This window comes from Monomorium pharaonis, chromosome 2 (genome assembly GCF_013373865.1).
Source record: "Monomorium pharaonis isolate MP-MQ-018 chromosome 2, ASM1337386v2, whole genome shotgun sequence".
In the NCBI taxonomy this organism is placed as follows: domain Eukaryota; kingdom Metazoa; phylum Arthropoda; class Insecta; order Hymenoptera; family Formicidae; genus Monomorium; species Monomorium pharaonis.
Window position 1 is genome coordinate 1,970,862 of NC_050468.1, and position 22,881 is coordinate 1,993,742.

A 22,881-nucleotide genomic window follows, 5' to 3' on the forward strand; every position below is an offset into this window, starting at 1 on the left:
TAATCGCGAAGCCAGGCGGATTGAACGAATTGTAATACACGGTGTATCTGTGTTATACGGAGACCATGACGAGTGCATTGCTGCAAGTTGCGATAATGTACCGCTTCTTATCGTGCAAGGTCGCTAAAAGTTTACGTTCTCGCTTACCAGGCGGCTTATCGCGCGTTGAGCAGAACGGTAGGTCAGTGTGTCGATCGTGCAGATGTTGTGGATACTCCAGATCGACTTCGAGAATGTACCCTGTGGGCAAATCAACAGCGATCGCGTTTACGTCAAAATTTGAGACGTCTTGGACCCATCGAAATTCTCCATAGGGCAGCGGTTGACACATTGCCCATCCGTACAAATTATTCACATCGAAATACATAAGGTACGACGATGGTTTCGATGGGTCGTACGTCTGCATGTACTTGTTGTTAGCCTGCGCGTATCTGCCGGAACATTGACTCAGACCTCCGCGTATACCGCGCTCGATAAACATTACCATATCGATGTCGGTGAGCAACTCGAAATTGACGCGTGTATATTTAAGCATAGCGTCCCACGTGAATCCCGGTAATGTATAGTAATGTGCGGGGTCAAGACCATAACTTTCGACACATTTGTCACGAAAATTTTCAAAAACGTCGGCTAACAACAATACATCTGTTTTCAAATACAGATCGCTGTATTCGCCCAGCGTTCGAATAGAGAACCGATCCCATACGTTCTTGGCGTGCGCGTAATCGCTCTCGGACACGGTATCGCCCGTCAACGAACTAAAGAATAATTTGCGCGATGGCAAACGCGTTTCCTTCAATTTTGTGACACAGTCAACATACTCGTATGGGAATATGCCTTTACGAGTCAGTAAATCGAATTCTTCGTTAGATAAATTCGAAAATTCTTTACGTACAATTTTTAGTTTTTTTTTACCAAGAAATGATGCCAATTTTTCAAGACTAGAATTGAGAAATTTATATGAATCTATGAATCGTAATTTTATGTGATTGTTTGGGTCTAATTCATCGGCGGTACCTATGACATGCTTCGTAAAGGAAATATATTTTTCTTTTGTAACGGGAAGCACATTGATATTCCCTTTGAATGTTGTGGCTATTTCTCTAATAATAAAATGTGAATCGTATCCGGATAAATTATGGAAAATTACTGGTATGTACAACACATTTTGATAACACAAGTTACAAAGCGAATGCGCGGGACGATAACGATCGGTGAGATGGCAATGATCTCGCACTCGTGTATCATCCGGTGCGAACGGCTTATCACAAATATGACACTGCTTTGCGTTACGATATGCCTCCCATTGCTCTTTCGATAGAGTTTCCATGGGGACCTTAGCAAATAAAATTGATTTTACGCGATGCGCTAATTTCTCTAGTTGTTTAGCGAACCATGCGATACAATTCTTATCACGATGAAACCAATACCCCGATAATGTGTCATCGTACGAACAATGTACATAATATCCCAAGCTAAATACTTGATGATGCTGTTGGTACGATATTTCCATATCCTCCTTCTCCATCTTCTCCAATGTACACTCTAGATCGGCATAGACGACAAACGGCACACGCTCCTTATTGTTGATGTTGCGGAAGCTCAGCCATTTCTCGTCTTCAGTAGGTAATTGGATGGCGCAGTCGTTCATTTTCTGGCAATCTACGCTGTGGACATCAAACTTTTCCACAGAACTAAAGTAATGTAAACATCTGTAAAAAATAGCGTAAATTTTTATTTTTTATTATAAAAAATTAATACAACATTTATAAAATTATTACTCACCGGTCACAAATATATTTTTTGTGTTCCTTTTTACTGAGTTGTGAGCTCACTAGACGAGACAGATTCTTGATGCATGCAAAGTGCCCCACGTTGTCTTCGCGTAGATCTTGCACGTATAGCAAATTAACATGCTTCTCCTTCTTGTCGTTGGAGAGTCTTAGCGGGAGAATTTTATAGGTTTCAGTTTGATCCTTTTGGATCTCGTAGACGTTGACCGAAATATTATTTAGTCTCTCGAATTTTTTAATGTCTTTTAACGCGATTGGAAACTCAATGTCATTGAAATTCAGAACGTTTGTATAATGAGGGTACGATGACTCTCTTTCTGAATTTCTTTCTGCGGGATATAGAGCGGCTATCACAGACCACGCGAAGCAAGCATTGTCCATCGATTTCACGTTAACAACCGCACGCTTTGTTATTATTTCCCGCGGTAATGTCACGTGACATCCCGCGCGCATAGAATTGTACTTATTCACATTTACAGTCAAATTCTGTATACGCGACAACGCCCACCCACTATCGCGTTCTTGGAATTCCTCGAGCGATGCTAACGTGGGCTCGATAACGCACCGCTCGTACCACTCATCCAAGTCTGATGTTCTAAAGAGATTACTGTTTTTCGTGGTAATACTTTTATTGGCGCGTTTGTCGCCCGTTACAAATACGCCATTGAATGCGGTGTTCACTTTCACAGAGTTGTGTCTTTCGATAGCGTCCCGCACTCGCTCGAGTACTATACCACCAGCGTCTTCTAAAAACTTTCGCGGTTCAATGTAGTTCCCATTGATAACCGCTCCTGTCAGAACGCGATTCTCAAACGCGGTGTCAATTTCTCGCCACACGAGTCTGTCCGCGTTGTCGCACGAGTCACTCGCGTAATTACCACCGACGTGCACGAAACGTCATTGCAGTCGCGTCTTTTCACCCGCGAGTCGCGCGATTCTCGCCACCAAAGATTGTCTTTGTCCAACGTTGAGTCGAGGGCGCTTGACGCGGCTATGTTCCTCGAGTCGTTCGATACACTCGTCGCACCGCTGCAACCACTCGAAACACTCGCCCAAGGTAGCGACCCTGTCAATTTGGTCCAACAGCTCGCGCTCAAAATGTTCCATTTTTATTACTATTTTTTCAATAATTATTAATAAGTCTTTACACTGTGCAAACCGGACACAAGTTACTGGGAATCATTACAAACATGGGCTGTCTACAATTTGAGCAATATTTTCCATCCAGCCTACCGAACGCATTAGTAATATGTTTACTAAAAGCATGCATTATTCCGAAATCAGTGTCCGCTATTCGCATAATGCATTCGGCACATACTGAATATGTACCACCCGTGGTGTAATAAAAGTATATACCGCAATGTTTCGATCTTGCGGTTATGGCACGCACTTCCGCAGGTGTCAAATGTTTCTCAACGACATCGATATAATCCTCGCTGTCCTCGCTGCAATCATCACTAATGTAGTCACTATCTTCCGATGCTACGCTCTTTTCATCCATTATATCCTCAAAATTAATGTCATTCACAACGTCTATTATCTGGGCATCGTCCATTTGTTGTATATTGTCCACAACATTAAAGTTTTCCGGATGATTATCCGCAATGTTTATCACATTATTTGCACCATCCACAATATCTATCACTTCGTTTTCATCGTCTGCAATGTCTATCATTTCGACATCATCATCGTCCGCAATGTCTATCACTTCGACATCATCGTCCGCAATGTCTATCACTTTGACATCATCGTCCGCAATGTCTACAAGTTCCACCATCACTTTATTCGAAGTCATTTTTTCACGTCACACTGATTCGCTCACATGAACTTCTCACATCTTGAACTTCAAGTCGACTGTGCGATCGTGCATTTTCTGACCATTTATATACTTCCTATAACCCTTTGTCTTCCTTTGTCTCAACCAGAACATAGGCATCGCCATTTTTGTTTATATATAATTTCAAAGAAAGCTCCTAATTCTGCGAACAGCTGGATATCGGTGCTAAACCGCGAATCGCATCCCTCATAGCGATTGAGGTGTCGGTGGGACAAACGTCTTTTATTTCCTCATCCTATACCACTTCTCAAGTTTTCACATTATTTTGTCTTCGATGGATTTCAAGAGTATCTTCTCCCATGACTACGCGTCTCATAAGTTAGCAGCCGACAAAAAATTATAATATTGTTGTTTACAAATTTTAACCGTTTGGACAATAGATTTCGTCTATCGCTGATAGTAGAGAGAATTTCAAAATTTTTTTTTCAACGACTTCCCCCTACCCACATCTAAATTTTGTTTTTTAACTATACAATTTCATCAGGTATCGATACTTAACCGCAAATCGCATCCCTTCCACGAATCGCATCCCTTATTTACAATTCAGTTAAAACGTCAGTCGGTGTGACAAACGTTTCTTATTTTGAATTATACACCACTTCTCAGATTTTTTATATTATTTTGTCTTCGGTAGGTCTCAAAAGGTATCTTCTTCCACGACTACGTGCATTGTCCCCCCTCATAAGTCGACGCCGACACAGAAAATTACGGCGTTTCTATTTACAAAATTTTAACTGTTATGGCGACACATTTTGTCTATCACCGATAGCAAAGAGTAAGATTATTCCCACGACTTCCCCCTCCCCACGTCTTCCCTTATTAATATCATGAGCTTGGTGTGAGTAAAAACGTGCAAAAATATATATGCGGTGAATGAGAGTAAGAGCGCGCGAGAGAACGCTAGACCGCATCCCTTATTTACAAGTTGTATCGATCGAAGCGTTGGCGCTATCTTATCTAACGTCTAAATAATAACTTCCGACTGATGAAAGATTCCGCTACGTACGCAGCATCTCGCACAATAAGAAAGGTGTACTTACTCATTGTCAGTCAGTCAGTCTCGAGTCGTCCACCCGTCGAGATGGACATTTCCGCGTCGGGACGGGCGTTTCCGCGAATTCAGTTTTTTACGCTTGTGAAAATTACATGCGATCGGTCGCATGGTGGATGACTGCACTTCGCCTTCGGAGTCCGAATCATTCATGTCGTAACTGTTTTCCCCTAATCAATAGACTGTTATATTTGTAAAAAACTGGTAAATATCGAGGTCTTGCGTTAGATCTTGAAAAAATTTTTTCACAAATATAACAATCTATTGATTGCGGGAAACAATTACGACATGAATGATTCTGACTTCGAAGGTGAGGTACTTTTATTCATCACATGGTCCATCGCCTTATCAACTGTGTTAGTGAAAGTGGCGAGTCGCCTGATGGATGGGCACACTTCGCATCACCAACGAAAAATACATTCGCGTCACTGCCATATAATCGGCAATGGCATGTTACGCTATTGATGCAAATATATTTTTCTTTGGTGATTCGAGGTGTTCTTATGCATCGATCGACTTGCCACCATATCATCGTAATTAAATTCATTTGTGTGGTAATTTCAAAAACGGGAAAGGGGAGGGGAAGATTTTTTGGACTCTGATTAATACTAGAAAAATTAAAAAATCTATTATTGCTCAGAGTCCATTAGCTCTTTTTGCTCCCAGTTCAACACACAAGTGACATATGGATTACGCAAGTGACATGGATTACGTGAAAAAAATATCTCCTAACACGACGAAAGTCGTAATGTAAGTCTAAAAACTATACGTTTCTAATATCTTGGGGGAGGGGGAATCTTTTGGAGTCAGCTCATCGTTACAAATTAAAAAATCTAATGATGGCTTGATTCCAAAAGATGTCTTCATTCCCAGTACATGACAGACATGCCAGGTCGGTCTAACGGAAGTAAGCCTGACTCGACGTGGTCGTTGGAATCCTCTTGTCGCGAACCGTCGGCTGACGCGCCATCGCATATCAATCGTACCAAAAGAAGGAGGGGGAAATCTTTTGGAATCGGTGCATCGTTAGAAAAATTAAAAAATCTAATGATGGATTGATTCCAAAAGATCTCTTCATTCCCAGCACAACATGGTCTACAGTGACATATGGAGTACATGAAAAAATCTAGGGGGGGGGGGGTTATTGGTTCAAAAACTCCTGAGCTCCGAGGGGGGTGTGGGGGTGCGGGGGTCTCTTGCTGTTAAAGGAGGGGGGGGTGTCACGTTGGTGGGGAGAAAATGACGCCTCTCCCTCCCCTTTACCAGCAAGAAATCCCCCGCATCCCCGCACCCCCCTCGGAGCTCCCGAGTTAGAACCGGTCTAGCTTTCCTACTGAAGACGAAGAGAGTGTATCTGAGGACAGCGATTATACAAGTGATTGTAGTGAAGAGTTTAACGATACTATCGAAAAACATTTGACGCGTGCGGAAGTGAGTACGATAACTGGACAAACAAAACATTGTGCTATATATTTTTATTATACAACAGGCGGCACTTATTCAGCGTGTGCTGAATGTATAATGCAAATAGCGGGCACTAATTTTAACATAATGCACGCTTTTCGCAAACATATAACTGACACGTTCGATAGGCTGGACGGCAAATACTGTTCAAATTGCAGACAGCCTATGTTCATGCTAATGCCATGCAATATGTGTCCAGTGTGAACACATTAAAGACTTTCAGTATAAATTTATACAACATGGATTATGAAGAGGCTGATTATCGAGCTGCTTGCAAAGAACATGAAATTAGGTACATCCTAGATCTCGATAGAGAAGAAAAAGATTTACCATTAAAACACGGATCTATCACTCGCTTTCTTCGAGATAGAGAACTGGGTGTACGAAGAACCGATAGACGTTTCATGAGACAAGCTAAAATCGAGATGTGTCAGCACTACGAGACATGGTCTAGACATTTGCAGAAAAAATTTCTTCGCGAGGTCAAGACAAATTATTTTACCAGACCAAACATTTTCCGATGTGAATGGGATTATTACATTCGTCTAACGACTAATGGATGGATAAATGAATTGATTCGTGAATACGAGGATATGATGAGCTTCCTCGTAACCATTCCTATAGGTATTAACGGACTGTACGCCGAAATATTAGTTTTTGACGAGAATCCTAATCCTACATTTAGTGATGACATTACCGCATTCCAGAGAGCGGAGCGGTATTATAAATTAACGTACTACGTCGCGTGCAAGTGCTTTGTAAAAAACTGTGATTGCTAAAAAGTGCCAAAAGACATGGAACATTTTGAGCAAGTGGAACGCGAGCTCTTCGAGCAAGCTGGTAGAGTTGCTACCTTGGTCGAGTGTTTCGCGTGGTTACAGGGGTGTGACGAGTTTATACAACGGCTCGAGGAACATAGTCGCGTCAAGCGTCCTCGGCTCGCCGTCGGACATAAACAATCGTTGGTGGCTAGAATCGCGCGACTCGAGGGTGAAAAAACGCGACTACAGAAACGGTTCGTGCACGTCGGCGGTAATTACGCGACTGATAACGTGGAAAGACTCGTATGACGAGAAATAGATACCGCGTTTGAAAACCGCATTCTAACCGGTGCGGTAATTAACGTGCGTCACATCGAACCGCGACAATTTCTCGAAGATTCTAGAAAAATTGTACTCGAGCGTGTGCGGGACGCTCTGGAAAGACATGACAGTATGAAAGTGAATACCGCATTTAATGGTGAGTTCGTAACGGGTGAAAAACGCGCCAACAAGAGTATCACTACTAAAAATTGTGAACTATTTCGAACGTCGGACTTGGACGAGTGGTACGAGCGGCGTGTCATCGAGTCCACGCTAACGTTCGAGGAGTTTCAAGAACGCGATAGTGGGTGGGCTTTGTCGCCTATATTAAATTTAACTATAAACGTGAACAAGTACAATCCTTTACACGCGGGATGTTACGTGACATTGCCACAAGAAATAATTTTGAAAAAAGCGGTAGTGAACGTAAAATCAAAAGACAATGCGTGTTTTGCGTGGTCAGTGGTTGTCGCTCTACACCCTGTGGAAAAAAAACATTGGACTGGAGTCATCGTACCCTCATTATACGACGGTCCTAAAGTTCAACGACATCGAGTTTCCCGTTGCACTAAAGGACATTGGGAAATTTGAGAGACTTAATGATGTGTCGGTCAACGTTTACGGGGTCAAAAAAGAAGAGGCAATGCTAAAGATTTTTCCGCTGCGGCTCTCCAGCGACAAAAAAGAAAAGCATGTCAACCTTTTATACCTGCAAGGAGATGATGAACGTGGGCCACTTCACATGGATTAAAAATCTGTCCCGCCTCGTGAGCTCACAACTGAGCAAACATAATGGAAAAAAATACATTTGCAATCGGTATGTATATTATATATATTATATAAAAAATAAATATTCTCGTATTTTCTTACAAAAAAGTAATTAAATTTTTTTATTACAGGTGCTTGCACTATTTTTCATCATGTGAGAAGTTATAATCGCACGTTGAAGACTGCCAGAAAATGAACGACTGTGCCATTACATTACCGAATGAAGAAGACAAGTGGCTGAACTTCCGCAACGTAAACTACAAGGAGCGAGTGCCCTTTGTCGTCTACGCGGACCTCGAATGTGTACTGCGGAAGACGCAACCTGTTACGGAGTCGACGATATACGCTTATCAATAACACGAGGTATTTAATATAGGATACTACGTGCGATGCTCGTACGACGACGCGTTATCGGAGTATCGGTTTTGTCGCAATAAAGATTGCGTCACGTGGTTCGCTAGGCAACTCGAAGAATTAGCGCATAACGTTAAAACGTGTATATCCACCAAAGTCCCCATGGTAAATTTAACAAAAGAGCAAATGGAGGCATACCGAAGCGCGACGCATATCTGCGAAAAACCATTCGCGCCGGATGATAAACGGGTACGCGATCATTATCATCTAACCGGTCGTTACCGCAGTCCCGCGCATTCTTCTTGCAACTTATTTTATCAAAATGTATCATACATACCAGTAGTCTTCCATAATTTATCCGGATACAATTCACATTTTATTATTAAGGAAATAGCGACAATATTTAACCCTTTGCGGCACGGTGATCGATATATCGACCACCTATCTTGAAGTCATTTCTTTAATTTTTCGGACACCAAATACTGTATTTTATTACTTTTTCTTGTAATTTTACTTTAGTAAGAGTCTTAGTAATATTTAGTAAGATATAATTTTCCTTTATCATTAGTTAATTTTGTTATGTAAATAAATAAAGTGAAAAAAGTGTGTTTTTTACAAAAAATGTATGTCAGAAAGAAAGAAGAATCATGAAGCTGTGAAAATCAGTAGACAGAGGTTTTTTGGGTCGCTGATTACGAATCCATCATCATATTTTGACGATTTTTTTTTAATGACGAATCCAATATGGCGATTTATGATTTTGAGTATTTTTTATCGGTTTTTTATGGAAATTGGTATACAGGGATTTTTTTAAATGCTGATTACGAAAATTGATTTGCTGTGCTAATTGTAATAAAAAAAAATAAATTGTGGGAAAAAATAAAAAAGTAAAAAAAAATGAAAAATACAAAAATACAAAAAAAAGAAAATGGAGACAATGACCGCCACGTCCACGTTCATGTCTCTGAAGTAAACTAAGTGCGGTTTTTTTTATGAAAAAATTTTATGTTCTATGTACCATTGTCAAAAAAATGAAAAAATATAAAATCTCAAAAAAAAAAAAACATTTTCTATCACCCATTATTTGAAATTTTCCATATTTGAATTTCAAAAATCTGATGACCTACACATAATCAACCTAAAAAAGCTAGTTCTGTACATCTGTTCTTGTAAAAAAAAAATAAGAAAGTCCGAAATTTTTCAATATTCCAACCCTAAAAAATTCAATATATCAATTTCCATAAAAAACCTATAAAAATACTCAAAATCGTAAATCGCCATATTGGATTCGTTATTTTGAAGAAGAATCGTCGAAATCTGATGGTGAATTCGTAATCAGCATTTTGAAAAATCCCTGTATACCAATTTCCATAAAAAACCGATAACAAATTCTCAAAATCATAAAACGCCAAATTGGATTCGCCATTTAAAAAAAAATCGTCGAAATCTGGTGGTGGATTCGTAATCAGCGTTCTGAAAAATCCCTGTATACCAATTTTTATAAAAAACCGATAAAAAATACTCGAAATCGTGAGCTGCCATATTGGATCCGCCATTTTGAAAAATAATCGTTGAAATCTGATGGCAGATTCATAATCAGCGTTCTGAAAAATTTCTGTATATCAATTTCCATAAAAAACCGATAAAAAATACTCAAAATCATGACTTGCCATATTGAATCCGCCATTTTGAAAAAGAATCGTTGAAATCTGATGGCAGATTCGTAATCAGCGACCCTAAAAACCTTTCTACACCAATTTTCATAAAAATCTGATTAATAGAAAAATATGTGCCGCAAAGGATTAAAGGAAAAATCGACGTGCTCCCCATCACGAAAGAAAAGTATATTTCTTTCACAAAACATGTCATAAGTACGGTCGATAAATTAGACCCACACAATCACATAAAGTTACGGTTTATAGATTCGTATAAATTTCTCAATTCCAGTCTCGAAAAATTAGCATTATTTTTAGGTAAAGAAAAACTAAAAATTGTACATTCCGAATTTTCACACTTATCCGACGAAGAATTTGATTTATTAACACGAAAGGGTGTATTTCCGTACGAGTACGTTGACCGCGTCGAAAAATTGGAAGACACATGTTTACCACCACTCGAATCCTTTTATAGTTCTCTGATCTCTGACACAGTGTCCGAGATTGAGTGTCAACGTATGGCATCGGTTCTCAGTTCGAACGCTAGGTGAATTTAGCGATCTGTATTTAAAAACGGATGTGTTGTTGTTAGCCGACGTTTTTTAAAATTTCCGCGATAAATGTATCGAAAGTTACGGTCTTGATCCCGCGCATTATTACACTCTTCCCGGATATATGTAGGACGCCATGTTAAAATATACCAACATTACTTTTGAACTGCTTACCGACATTGACATGGTAATGTTTATCGAACGCGGTATACGTGGCGGCTTAAGTCAATGTTCCGGTAGATACGCGCAGGCTAACAAGTATATGCAGACGTACGATCCATCGAAACCATCGTCGTACTTAATGTACTTTGATGTTAATAATTTGTACGGCTGGGCGATGTGTCAGCCACTGCCTTATGGAAAATTTCAATGGGTCAAAGACGTCTCGAATTTCGACGTAAACGCAATCGCTCCGGATTCATCCACGGGATACATTCTCGAGGTTGATCTCGAATATCCTCGAGACCTTCACGACCAACACATTGACCTACCTTTCTGTCCGACGCGCGATAAACCACCAGGCAAGCGAGAATATAAACTTCTTGCCGCGTTCTACGACAAAAAGCGTTACGTCATCCATTACCGAAACTTACAGCTGTGCACGCGTCACGGTCTTCGGGTTACAAAGATACACCGCGTGTTGAAATTTGCGCAATTTCCATGGCTTTGTAGACACATAGAGTTAAATACACAAGTCCGGACTCTCGCTAAAAATGATTTTGAAAAGAATTTATATAAATTAATGAATAACGCGGTTTTCGGAACAACTATAGAGAATGTGCGCAATCATGTTGACGTTCAGTTATTGACGCAATAGAAGGGTCGGTACGGTGCGGAGGCAATAATCGCGAAACCAAATTTTCATAGTAGATGTATTTTTGCGGAAAATTTAATCGCTGTTGAACTCAGAAAACTCGAGGTGAAATTCTATAAGCCGATCTACGTAGGCATGTGTATCCTAGATATTTCCAAGACGTGTCTATACGAATTTCACCACGGGTACATGCAACCTTTATATCAAGATAAATCTAAAGTTATGTATACCGACACCGACAGTCTCGTATACCACGTTGAATGCGATGATGTTTATGAGACGATGAAACGCGATATTGCTAGGTTCGACACAAGCGATTATCCGGTCGACAACGCGTACGGTATGCCTCTCATAAATAAAAAAGTGCCGGGTCTAATGAAAGACGAGAACAATGGTGCGATAATGACCGAGTTCGTCGGACTTAGAGCAAAAATGTACGCGTTGAAGGTGGACGGAAAAAAAGGATACTAAAAAAGCGAAGAGTGTCAGGAATAACGTAGTAACGCGAACCATAACATTCGAAGATTACACCCGCTGTCTGCAAGACGAGATCGAGATGACGCGTTGCCAGTCATGTATACGGTCCAAGATGCATGAAGTACACACGGTGTCCGAAACGAAAATTGCTCTAAGTCCGTACGACGATGAGAGATACCTCGTACTCGATTTGGTCGAAACGTTACCGTGGGGACATTATTGGATACCTTTATAATATTGTACTATTTTATATATTTTTTATTTTGCGTTTGATGTAATTTTTAGTTTATATTCTATATATTTTATATTTTACCTTTATATTTTAATATTACATTTAGCGTTTCATATATTTTATAGTTTGCATTTCATGTATTTTACATTTCACACTTATTTTATAATTTCACATTTTATGTTTCATCTATTTTACATTATACACTTATGTTACATTTTATGTATTTTTTATACTTTTGTAATTTTATGGTATACATTTTGTTTTATTTCCTATTTATAAAAAAAAAAAATTTGTGAATTAATACTAAGAACAATGTATTAAGGATAATTATATTTTATACATTATAGACATCTTCTAATATTTTTTATATCAAGAACGTGTATGTATTAGTAATAAGAAGAATGTATTGAAGATGGATAATAAAGAAGCCTTGTATAATTATTTAAAAAAAATGTATTTTATATGTTTATATTGTACTTTTATATGATTATAATAATAAAATAATTTTAAATGGATTAAATAACATTGTCTTTGTGTATCCATGAATTGTGCGATCCATCCAATCCGAGCCACTTGACGTAAACCTCATCTCCCTTTTTGCGCAATACTTTCTCCACAAGAAATACGTCCGGGTGAGTCACGCGATGCAACTCGTGTTCGTAGAACGCTCCAGCTATAGATGTTCCGCAATAATCCTCTAGTAAATAAGTTACGGGATTGGTACGCTGTACTTTAATAATTTTAAACACCTCGGTTGTCCAATTCGGCGTGTAACCCTTCTCAAAGACCGTCTTGAATTTGCTTACGCGTACAGAGTCACCGACTTTAAATTTTGCCGGGCCTGCAATCTTTATCGAGCTGTACACCGTATCCAAGTCTTTCGGCCACAGCGGGGGTTACGTCGATGGGTCGCATACTGATTGTTCGGTGTTTTCGAGTATTGTAATTCGACACGAGAACCGGTAACAAGTCAATCCACTTGTAATTGCCGTTGAGCGTAAACATCTTCCACATGTCGTTTTTCAGCGTACGGTTAAACCGTTCGACGACCGATGCCTTCATTACCGAGTACGTGGAATAATAATTAATATCATATTTTTTTAATACTTTCTGCACATCGGCGTTATAAAATTCCTTCCCTTTATCGGTTTGCAAGTTTTTCGGGCATCTTCCGCTCTTTCGAATTATCTCAGAGATAGCATTGGCCGTCTCGCTTCCATCCTTGCTCTTGAGCGGAACGGCCCACGCGTGCTTGCTCAACACATCGATGACTGTAAGTATGTAGTAGTAGCCCCTGTTGAAACGTGAATATGGAATCATCTCAACAATATCGGCCTGCCATAGATCGTCGTAGCCCCGAACTATGACGTGTCTTCGTGGAAAATTTCTTCTCACCGAAGCGTGCAGTTCCTCGACAAGTCGTTGCCTTTCGGAACTAATATTGGGTTTCGGCAGACTCATGTTTCACTCGCAATTATCAGTCAAGTAATAACGCACGTGATGAAATTACACTGTAATTTATTTCGTTCTTTTACGTTTTTTTTTACGTTCTTTTCTATTCCCTTCCCGTTCTTCCCCGTTCCATACCTGTTTTTTTCTTGTTCCGTTCCCGTTCTTTCCCGTTCCGTACCCATTATTTTCTGTTTCGTTCCTGTTTTTTCTGTTTCGTACCCGTTATTTCTTGTTCCGTTACCGTTCTGTACCTGTTTCTTCCTGTTCTGTTTCTGTTTTTTCTATTCTGTTCCTGTTCTGTACCCGTTCTTTTCTGTTCCGTTCCCGTTCTTTCCCGTTTCGTACCCGTTCCGTACCCGTTATTTCCTGTTCCGTTCCTGTTTTTTTCTGTTCCGTTTCTGCTTTTTCCTGTTCTGTTCCCGTTCCCTACCCGTTTTTTCCTGTTCCGTTCCCGTTCTTTCCTGTTTTGTTCACTTTCGTTTCACATCTGTCGTTTATTACTGTTTTCTACCGTCATCTTTTAATAGCCGTTCTTTGTTTTTCGGTACCGATCGATTAGATAATCGTTCGTAACTATTCCTGATCTGATTTACAGTCGTTCGATAGCCGTCCGACAACCGTTCCCGAGTTGTTTGATAACGATCCTGCGCCGTTCGATAGCTATCCGACAGCCGTTCCTGAACCGTCCGTTGTTGATTCAGGAACCGCTCGAAGTTATTTGTTAAACGTTCGTAACCGTTTCTTCGCCGTTCGTTACTCATTGTTTCTGACTGATACGATATGGGTGACATCAATCGATCGACTGACTCGTTTCGCGGATACGCGAGTTAATTTATAATAATACCTGCCTCGCGAAGTTCTTCGATGATTGACAGCATTTCGTTGTCATGCACGTTGTGACCGGCTCGACGTGATGCTTCGAGCAACCGCAAACGATCTACCAGCTCGTTGGGATCGTCCCAGTGCACATAATCGATCGCGTTATCATTTAACATCATAGCGTGAGGTAATCCCTTTCCGGATTTCTTCTTTTTCGGCGTATGTTCGATCGACATCAACGGTGCGATCAGGTGTTTGTACTTGTATCCTCTTGTTGTATCCCTTGTCTCGGGATACAGTGCGGGACCGCTGCCGATGACTCCTCGGGATCAGGTTTCCAAAAGATAACGCCGAGAGTTGATAATAAAAGATATATATATTTGTTCTTCCTTTACAATTTCTTTAGCGAACCCGAAAGGTGAATAACTAAGTGTAGTTGATTCGACGAGCGACGTAGACTCGTCGCTATTATTATTAATAATGAGCCCACTCGTTCTCTTTCCGCGGAGTTTATATACTCCGCTTTTCGGCTTGTTACCAAGGGATGTCACTCGCGGTCACGGGCCTTTGGCCCGTGCACTAGCTTAGCCAGCAATTGCTAGCTAGGCGCATTCCACCGGAAATCAGGAGATTTCAAGTGGCGAAATGAATAGTAACCGGATATGTTGCCCGGTGCGATGTCCGGTGTGAAGGCCGGTGCGATGCCCGGTAGCAAGGCCGGACGGTGTCGTCGCGTGAGGTGTCACTTGACACCCTTATCGTTATTGCGAGTATAGTTTGTGTGAGTATCGCGCACTCACAACACTCTGTTGCTCCGTAATTGACTGTCCTTGGTGTAATTGCGTCTATGCACGTTTGTAGCAAACAATATGCTTTTGTACTTTTGTAAGTCATCATCTGTGTAGATGTCATCAGCGGGGATTTTCTTGAAGATCAATTCGTAAAGACCAGGTGTACCAGCGTAATATACATTGTCGATAATTATGTTATCCTCGTTGTCCACATCGAAATGTTTATTACCGAGCATCATTCCATTATTCTCGAGACGAACACCGTATATATTGTCCACATTGCTCTCTCGGTTACCGCTCAGAACAGTCACGACATATTTTTGACCCAGCGGACCAAATTGAGCTTGCAACGCTTTTCGTCCTTGAGACGTCTGTAACTGATTTCGAACAATCGTTGCAAGCGAGTCATCCGTCGTTTCGAAAACATTTTCAAGCGATTTTATTGGTCGTACGGTTGTGGGACGCGGTGTGGAGGTTATCATTGGTACGTCGTTTGAAATTTGTAAATGATTAGAGTTTTGCGGTGTCGCGGAGAAATCGAACAAGACGTTCGACCGTTTTCTCTTACTGACATATTTTTCTTCTCCCTCTTCTTTCTCACGTTTATGAGTGTACGAAACATTATCGATTGGCTCCTCTTTTACCACGCGCACGCCAGAATTGTCTACAATCTTTTGCAGCGGTTCGATCAGCGGTTCAAAGTGTCTCTTGGCCGCGATATCCTCTTCGATCCTGCCGGTTTTCAAAGCTCGATGTTTCTTGCGGATCGATTCGCTCGTTTTTTCAATCTCTTTTGCGATTTTCTCACGCTCGCGTATATCTTTGTTTTCAACCATGTCGATTGTTCGTGTATCACCTCGACGAATTATAGATGACAACTAATCATTTCGCGGTATTGCAAACTCGTTAAATCCTCTTCTGTATTGCCCGTTAGCAAGCGCACTGTCTTTGTCTATCACTAGAAATCCATAATCATGCTGCCAACAATCGCTACATAATTCACTAAAATAATCGTATGACATGTCAGTATTTACATGATCGTTGTACACGCGTTTCAAGTTGGTAGCGTCCTGTTTAAATAGGATCAGTAGGTTCGCGTTGTCGCGTATAAGATGTTTAGGTATTCTCGCGTACGACTGACAGAGATAGAAGCAGTCAACGTTCGAGTGTCTGCCCATTGAAAAGTATTCTCTTACGGCATCCTGCTTATCGCACGCAACGTCGTCGAAGACGAAAATTGAGTTCGGACGTGCTTCGTTGGGTGGAATAACGTCACTGTTATTGGAGAATGTAAAATAGCCTATCTCATCGATTGAAGTCAACAAATTCTCCAGATATTGATATTTCGGCTGTTGTAACAATTTCGAATACACGTACACGTTCTCAAAACGTACGCCGTGCGAACTCTCCAATAGGCTTATGAGAACGTTAGTTTTACCGTAATTCGACGGACCGCAAATAATTGCGCGTATATTAGGCAACATCGCGCCATGTTTACGCTTCTCCTTGCTGTCCCCCATCGTTCGCAGTTTATCGTCGTAATTTGTAACGCGTATTGTCAAAGGTTGTCGCACGAACTGCATGTTTTTCGAATATGACTATATAGCGGAATAAATGCTCTATTTATAGGTGTGCGTGTGTAGCGTACGTCTTATGGGAATGCGCGCGCGCGCGCGCGCGCGTGTGTGTGTGTGTGTGTGTGTGTGTGTGTGTGCACGTGAGCGCCCGTGCCCGCGTGTGTACATATGTGCATCGTGCTTGCTTTTGTATGTGTGCTAGAAAAGGTGCTTACACGCATGTGTGCGTGCTAGGAATTATGTGGGTATGTGTGCATGCGCCTGCATGCTAGAAAAAGCGTGAGTGCATGTGCGTGTGAACGCAGCGTACGGAGAAAGAATAAAAACGAGTGTTAAGGCCTAAACACAATGCCAGGCAACAGGCAATAAGAACAGGAAATAAAGAAAGAAAAAAAGAAGAAGATCCTTTCTCTCTTTCTCTCTTTCATTATTTCTATTCCTATTGCCTGTTGCCTAGCATTGTGTTTAGGCCTTTAATAGTCGGGCGTGACGCTATATGTATTAGTGAGGAAAACGCGTGCGAGTTAAGGTCACCACACAATGTCAGGCAATAGGCAATAGGAATAGAAATAAAGAAAGAGAGAAGAAGAAGATCCTTTCTCTCCTGGCAATGTGTTTAAGCCCTTATACGGATGTGAGTGAAAATTAATGCGAATATTAAACTATCTTAATTATATTTAGGAATTAAAGGAAAAAATAGGGTGAGAACGCATAATAATCTACTAAATATAATGTAAAAAAATATAATGTTAAAAAGATAAAATACAATATAAAATGGAAAAGCGTACGGAGAAACGTTGAGTAATATAATAATACATGTAAAAAATAATATAAAAAAGTACTATATACAATAACTACAAAATACGTATTCTAACAAATTTCTTTCTTACTCTCTATTAAAAATTTTGTCGATATAATTAATAATGGTATTTACAAACATTTCGTATTCCCAATTTTCTACGTATTCTATTTCTTTAGCAGGTTCCATGTTAAATAAATATCTTAAGTTATATATATCGTCGTCACCGTGATCATCATTGTCGCTGTCGCTATCATGCTCCCCCCAATACCAATCTTGATACAACCGTTCTATTCGGCGGTCCAACTGCACCCAATTTTTGTGTTTTTGAATATCAATATATCCAGGGACCCGGATTGTCGTGGGCATCTGTATATGTCCCATACAATAACACTGAAACAAATACATTAAAAATATATATGCAAAAAAATATAGAAGCAAAAATATATAAAAAGAAAAACAGTACTTACCACAATTGCGGGCAGCTCAATAAATGCCGCCGAATCAATTTTAAATGATCGAGGATGACGACGCGCCGTCCTCGAAGCTTGCCGGCTGTGGATACTGATGTATCCTAGAGCCGACAAGCATGGAAGGGTTAATTTAACTTCCCGGAACAAAGACACTGAAAAAATACAATATATATTAATAATGATTAATATAAATTAACATAAATAACATAAAAATTTATGAAATACATATTAATAATTTTAATAATAAATTAATATAAAATCAATATAAATATAAAAAAATACTTACAATTAACGCCATTGTGTTTGCGTTATACTCCTGCATGATTTCTGCTTCTTTACGCCGAGAAATTTTGAACTGAACTGACGAGTTAAAACTGCAGTCAGTCCGGCTTTGAGGGCATTGTTTATGTTTTTGTTATACTTATCCCCACGCCGTAGAGATACCCTTCCGCTTGGCATCGATGTTCGAGTAAACTATTGTCCTTTGAGTGATGCAATGTTTCACTTATGGCTTGAAAACTATTTTTTATAATAATACTCACACAGTTTTTTAAAGCATGTAATAAAAAATTGCTAGAAAAGCCCCCGCAGGACTATTTATAGGCGTGCAAAAGCGTGCATCGCTCAGTATCAAAGATGTATTTCGTACTATCACATGTCTCAGATATTATCAAATTGAGTGCCGAGCTGTTACAATTCGTGCCAAAGATCGTTCTGTTACGCGAGTGCGACAACTATATTGAACACGTGTGGGAAAAGCTTCCGGAACATATAAAGGCTGATCCGGAGGTTCGAAGCTATCGTCGCTGCAACGAGCATTACAATCAACCGTGGCAGCAAACACACATCGACGGACCCGCGCCGCTGATCAAAAATTATAGCAAATGCCAGCTGTCGCAACGGTAAAAAACGGCTGCGGTCATCTGTTGAATCGCGCAATAAACGCGCTTCTCTTCGAGTTACATATCCCCGGCTATCAGTTTTGTGGGCCGGGAACGCACTAGGAAAAGCGATTAGCTAGAGGCGATAGGGATATAAATCTGCTGGACGCGGCGTGCCGCAAACACGACATTGCGTATTCTCGGAGCAACGAGCTCACCGACAGACACGCGGCGGATGAGATACTTGCCGCGAAAGCACGAAAACACGTAATCGCGAGAGATTCGGCTCTTGGAGAAAGAGCAGCTGCTGCAGCCGTTTGGGCAGCCATGAAAACCAAGACAAAGATCGGTATGGGTGTGAAGAAGAAGAAGACCACGATGAAAAAAAAAACGTATACTTCCGGCAGCGAAACGAGGCGGTATGTTGCCGATTCTACCGATATTGCGCGCTCGGATCTTTGATCGGCGGAGCGGCCGGCGTGACAAAGGTAGTAAACGACAGCAAAGCTGCGCGACGTCAACTCGAGGAGCTACAACGTCACAATCGCGCGATGGAAGGTCGCGGAGTGTATCTCGCTCCGTACAAAGGCAGGCGAGGGCTGTACCTCGCCCCATACAAGTACGGAAAAGGCGTAAAAGCGAAAAGAAAAAGTACTTCAAAAAGGCGTTAATAATACCCGCGGATGTGACAACGAACGTGCAATTATATCATCTGGCTATTTGTATGCGTATTCCATATTTCAGAGCAGTATTTATGCGTAACGCGTTACCGATAAGCGGTGCACGTCGAAACGAAAGCGGTATCGTAAATCTGGACGATACGGAGGGCCTCGGTACTCACTGGGTGGCGTACGCAAAGAGAAGAAACCGCGTCGTGTATTTCGACAGTTTCGGCAATCTTCGACCGCCCAGAGAACTCGTGCGACACTTTGGGGACGGTGTGACAAAGATAGAGTATAATCGAACGTCCTATCAAACTTATGATCAAAAGAATTGTGGACAACTTTGTCTGCTATTTTTACAATCGATTTAAAGACTGACATTGCGCTGTTTAAACTCAGTATTCGTTCAAACATGTCACTGACGCTTACGCTGAGCGGGAAGAGCAGCATCCTCGCGGCAAGGTATTCTCCGGCTATAGATTTAAGCAACGATGATTACGAGCTCGGTCTAGCAATCTTTGAAACATATAACACGATACCGAACGTAAATGCTTCGAACAACAAATTTTACTTTGACAACGACAACACGGAAATTACGATTCCCGAGGGATCGTACGAGCTGCGTGCCATAAACGAATATTTGAAACGTGCGATATCGCGGAAACGTCCGCGATGTGACGAGCTCCGTTTTACGCGCGGTGATATTGCGATTGAAGACAACGATGAAGACCCGATAACGATTCGCGCAAACTACAATTCGATGAAATGTGAAATCAGATGCGCCTACAAAATAAATTTTGGTAAACCCAACAACATTGGCTTGCTGCTAGGATTCACGTCGAAGCGTATACTAGATCCGCAAAAATGGCACGAGTCGGATGTATCGATCAACATAATGAACGTGAACATTATCCGCGTGGAATGCAACATGACCGCGGGCGCGTACAGCAACGGCAAGAGTGTGCACACGATACACGAGTTTTCACCAAACGTGCCGCCTGGATATAAGATCTCGGAAAGACTGTCGCAGATCATTTATCTGTCGATCATCGTGCGGAGCGTTACGGATTTAACGATACGCGTGGTCGACCAGAACGGACGATTGCTTGATTTTCGAGGAGAAGAAATCACCGTCAGATTGCACGTGCGACGGCTGCAACGATAACGTGAACGTGAGATGCTTGTACTGAACACATCGGAACATACGAGAAAAATAAACGTCATTACGACAAAAACATCAACGTTAAAACAGTCATCCAATATCCCTATTATACCATTTGATAATAATCGATTATCTGGGTGTTCCAAGAAAAAGAAACTCGACACGTCAAACGTTGAATTTTTAAAATCTCTGGGATTCGCGGTGCGACAATGACTAGCATTTTAAACGTTGAGGACGAGCCGATCTTTGACGATCGCATCGTCAAGATCAAGACTCACACGTACAATCCGTTCGCCAACACGACGTTTGAACATAGCGACGAGATAAGAATACCTATACAACAGCAAGATTTGTACACGTTACCATCTGAAAGTTTTCTATACATTGAAGGAAAACTTACGATAAAAAGACCAGTTGCGGAGTCTGATGTGACATTGGGAAATAATTGTATCGCATTCATGTTCGATGAGATTCGATACGAGCTCGACGGTGTAGAGATTGATCGCAACAGAAACGTCGGAATAACCAGCACCCTTAAGAACTATGTAACTATGTCATCCAACAGAATTATGATGGCGAGTAACGCCGGCTGGGAACCGTGGAATCATCTAAATGAATATTTTAATTTTTGCCTACCGCTCAACATGTTACTGGGATTTTGCGAAGATTACAGACGCGTGGTAATTAACGCTCGTCACGAGTTGATCTTAATACGCGCGCGCAACGACAATTGTTTAGTTGGTGAACCGGCGAGAGAGCCTGAAATTGAATTATTCAAAGTACAGTGGCGAATGCCGCACGTGCTGCTGAATGAGGTAAATAAACTGTCGATGCTGCGTGCTCTGAAAAGCGGGCGATACCTGAGCATGGCTTTTCGTTCATGGGATCTTTATGAGTTTCCACTATTACAACGCACAACCAAACATTCGTGGGCCATTAAGACCGCTACTCAGCTTGAAAAGCCGCAGTATATCATTTTCGCTCTGCAGGCTGGTCGGAAGAACGTCATGCTCGAGGACGCGAGCCGATTCGATCATTGCAAACTGACGAACGTAAAACTGTATCTAAACTCGAAATGTTATCCGTACGACGATATGAATCTGGATTTCGATAAAAACAGATGGTCAATTCTTTACGACGTGTACGTACGTTTCTGTAAAACCTATTACGGATATGATTATCTCGAGCCGAATCAAACTGTCGCAAATTTTCGGCATAAAAGTCCGTTCGTGATTATCGATTGCTCTCGACAAAATGAATCGGTCAAGAGCGCAACCGTGGACGTGCGCTTAGAGTTTGAATGCAAAAAGAACATGCCCGCGAGCACTACCGCGTACTGTCTCATCATACACGATCGCGTGGTTCAGTACAACCTGTTGACCAACGTTGTGCCCAAGATTACCTAAATGCGGCGCCACTTTTTCTTCAAAACAATTTCAAGACAATATATAAACCCACGATGCATCGATGTGGATCACAGTCTTCTCATTTATCGATAGAAAGACCTCGTTATGTCCATACCAACGTTCGTGGACCTGCAAGGTTTTTTAGTTCAAGGAAAATTTATCGTTAAGGAGTTTTCTCTCGGAGATAAATTTGAACTCTCCCACTACATTTTTCAAAATCCTGTCCCATGGCATCGACTCAATAACGCGGATAAACGCCAGGCATTGTGATTGCTTACGTATCATCATGGATTACGATGGAACAGCGGAATGATTCCATACGGCATGGCTACAAAATTGATTACAACAGCGCTGACGAGGAACAAAACACCGCCCGTCGTATACGTCAAGGGACGTGAGAAACGAGAATGGCTACAGAATTTCCTTCTGGACGACGCGAGAGAAGACATATACGTTGAAAATATCGAGATACATTACGAAGATATAAGATCTTTAAATGACATGGACGTTACGCATACGTTACGTTGTGCACAACATTCGAAAAATTGCGCTTTACAAAATGTATTTAAAGTATTCAATTGGTGATCAAACAATAAAAAATAAATTTTTTTTATTCCGTTGTCTATTTTTTATACCCTCTAATATCCAATCATATTTCCTTATCTTGTTTTTTCCAAAAAAATTCATTCTAACCTAGAGCTACAGATAGAAAAAAATAATTCTAACAATGATATAATATTTTTCACACATTTATTTACCATATAAAGCATCATATACAATA

The 22,881-nt window shown here is 40.9% G+C and overlaps 2 protein-coding genes across 2 annotated transcripts; one reads left to right on the forward strand and one right to left on the reverse strand.

Moving 5' to 3' along the window:
• Nucleotides 1–1,758: 1,758 nt before the first annotated feature.
• On the reverse strand, nucleotides 1,759–2,266 carry LOC118644578. The gene has a single exon (XM_036283362.1). It carries the CDS (start codon nucleotides 2,244–2,246, stop codon nucleotides 1,782–1,784), a length of 465 nt encoding a protein of 154 aa, XP_036139255.1. The 5' UTR covers nucleotides 2,247–2,266; the 3' UTR covers nucleotides 1,759–1,781.
• An 18,637-nt stretch (nucleotides 2,267–20,903) lies between these two features.
• Nucleotides 20,904–22,100, forward strand: LOC118644311. Its single transcript, XM_036282546.1, has one exon. The coding sequence runs from the start codon at nucleotides 20,904–20,906 to the stop codon at nucleotides 22,098–22,100; it is 1,197 nt and encodes a 398-aa protein (XP_036138439.1).
• The last annotated feature ends 781 nt before the right edge of the window (nucleotides 22,101–22,881 follow it).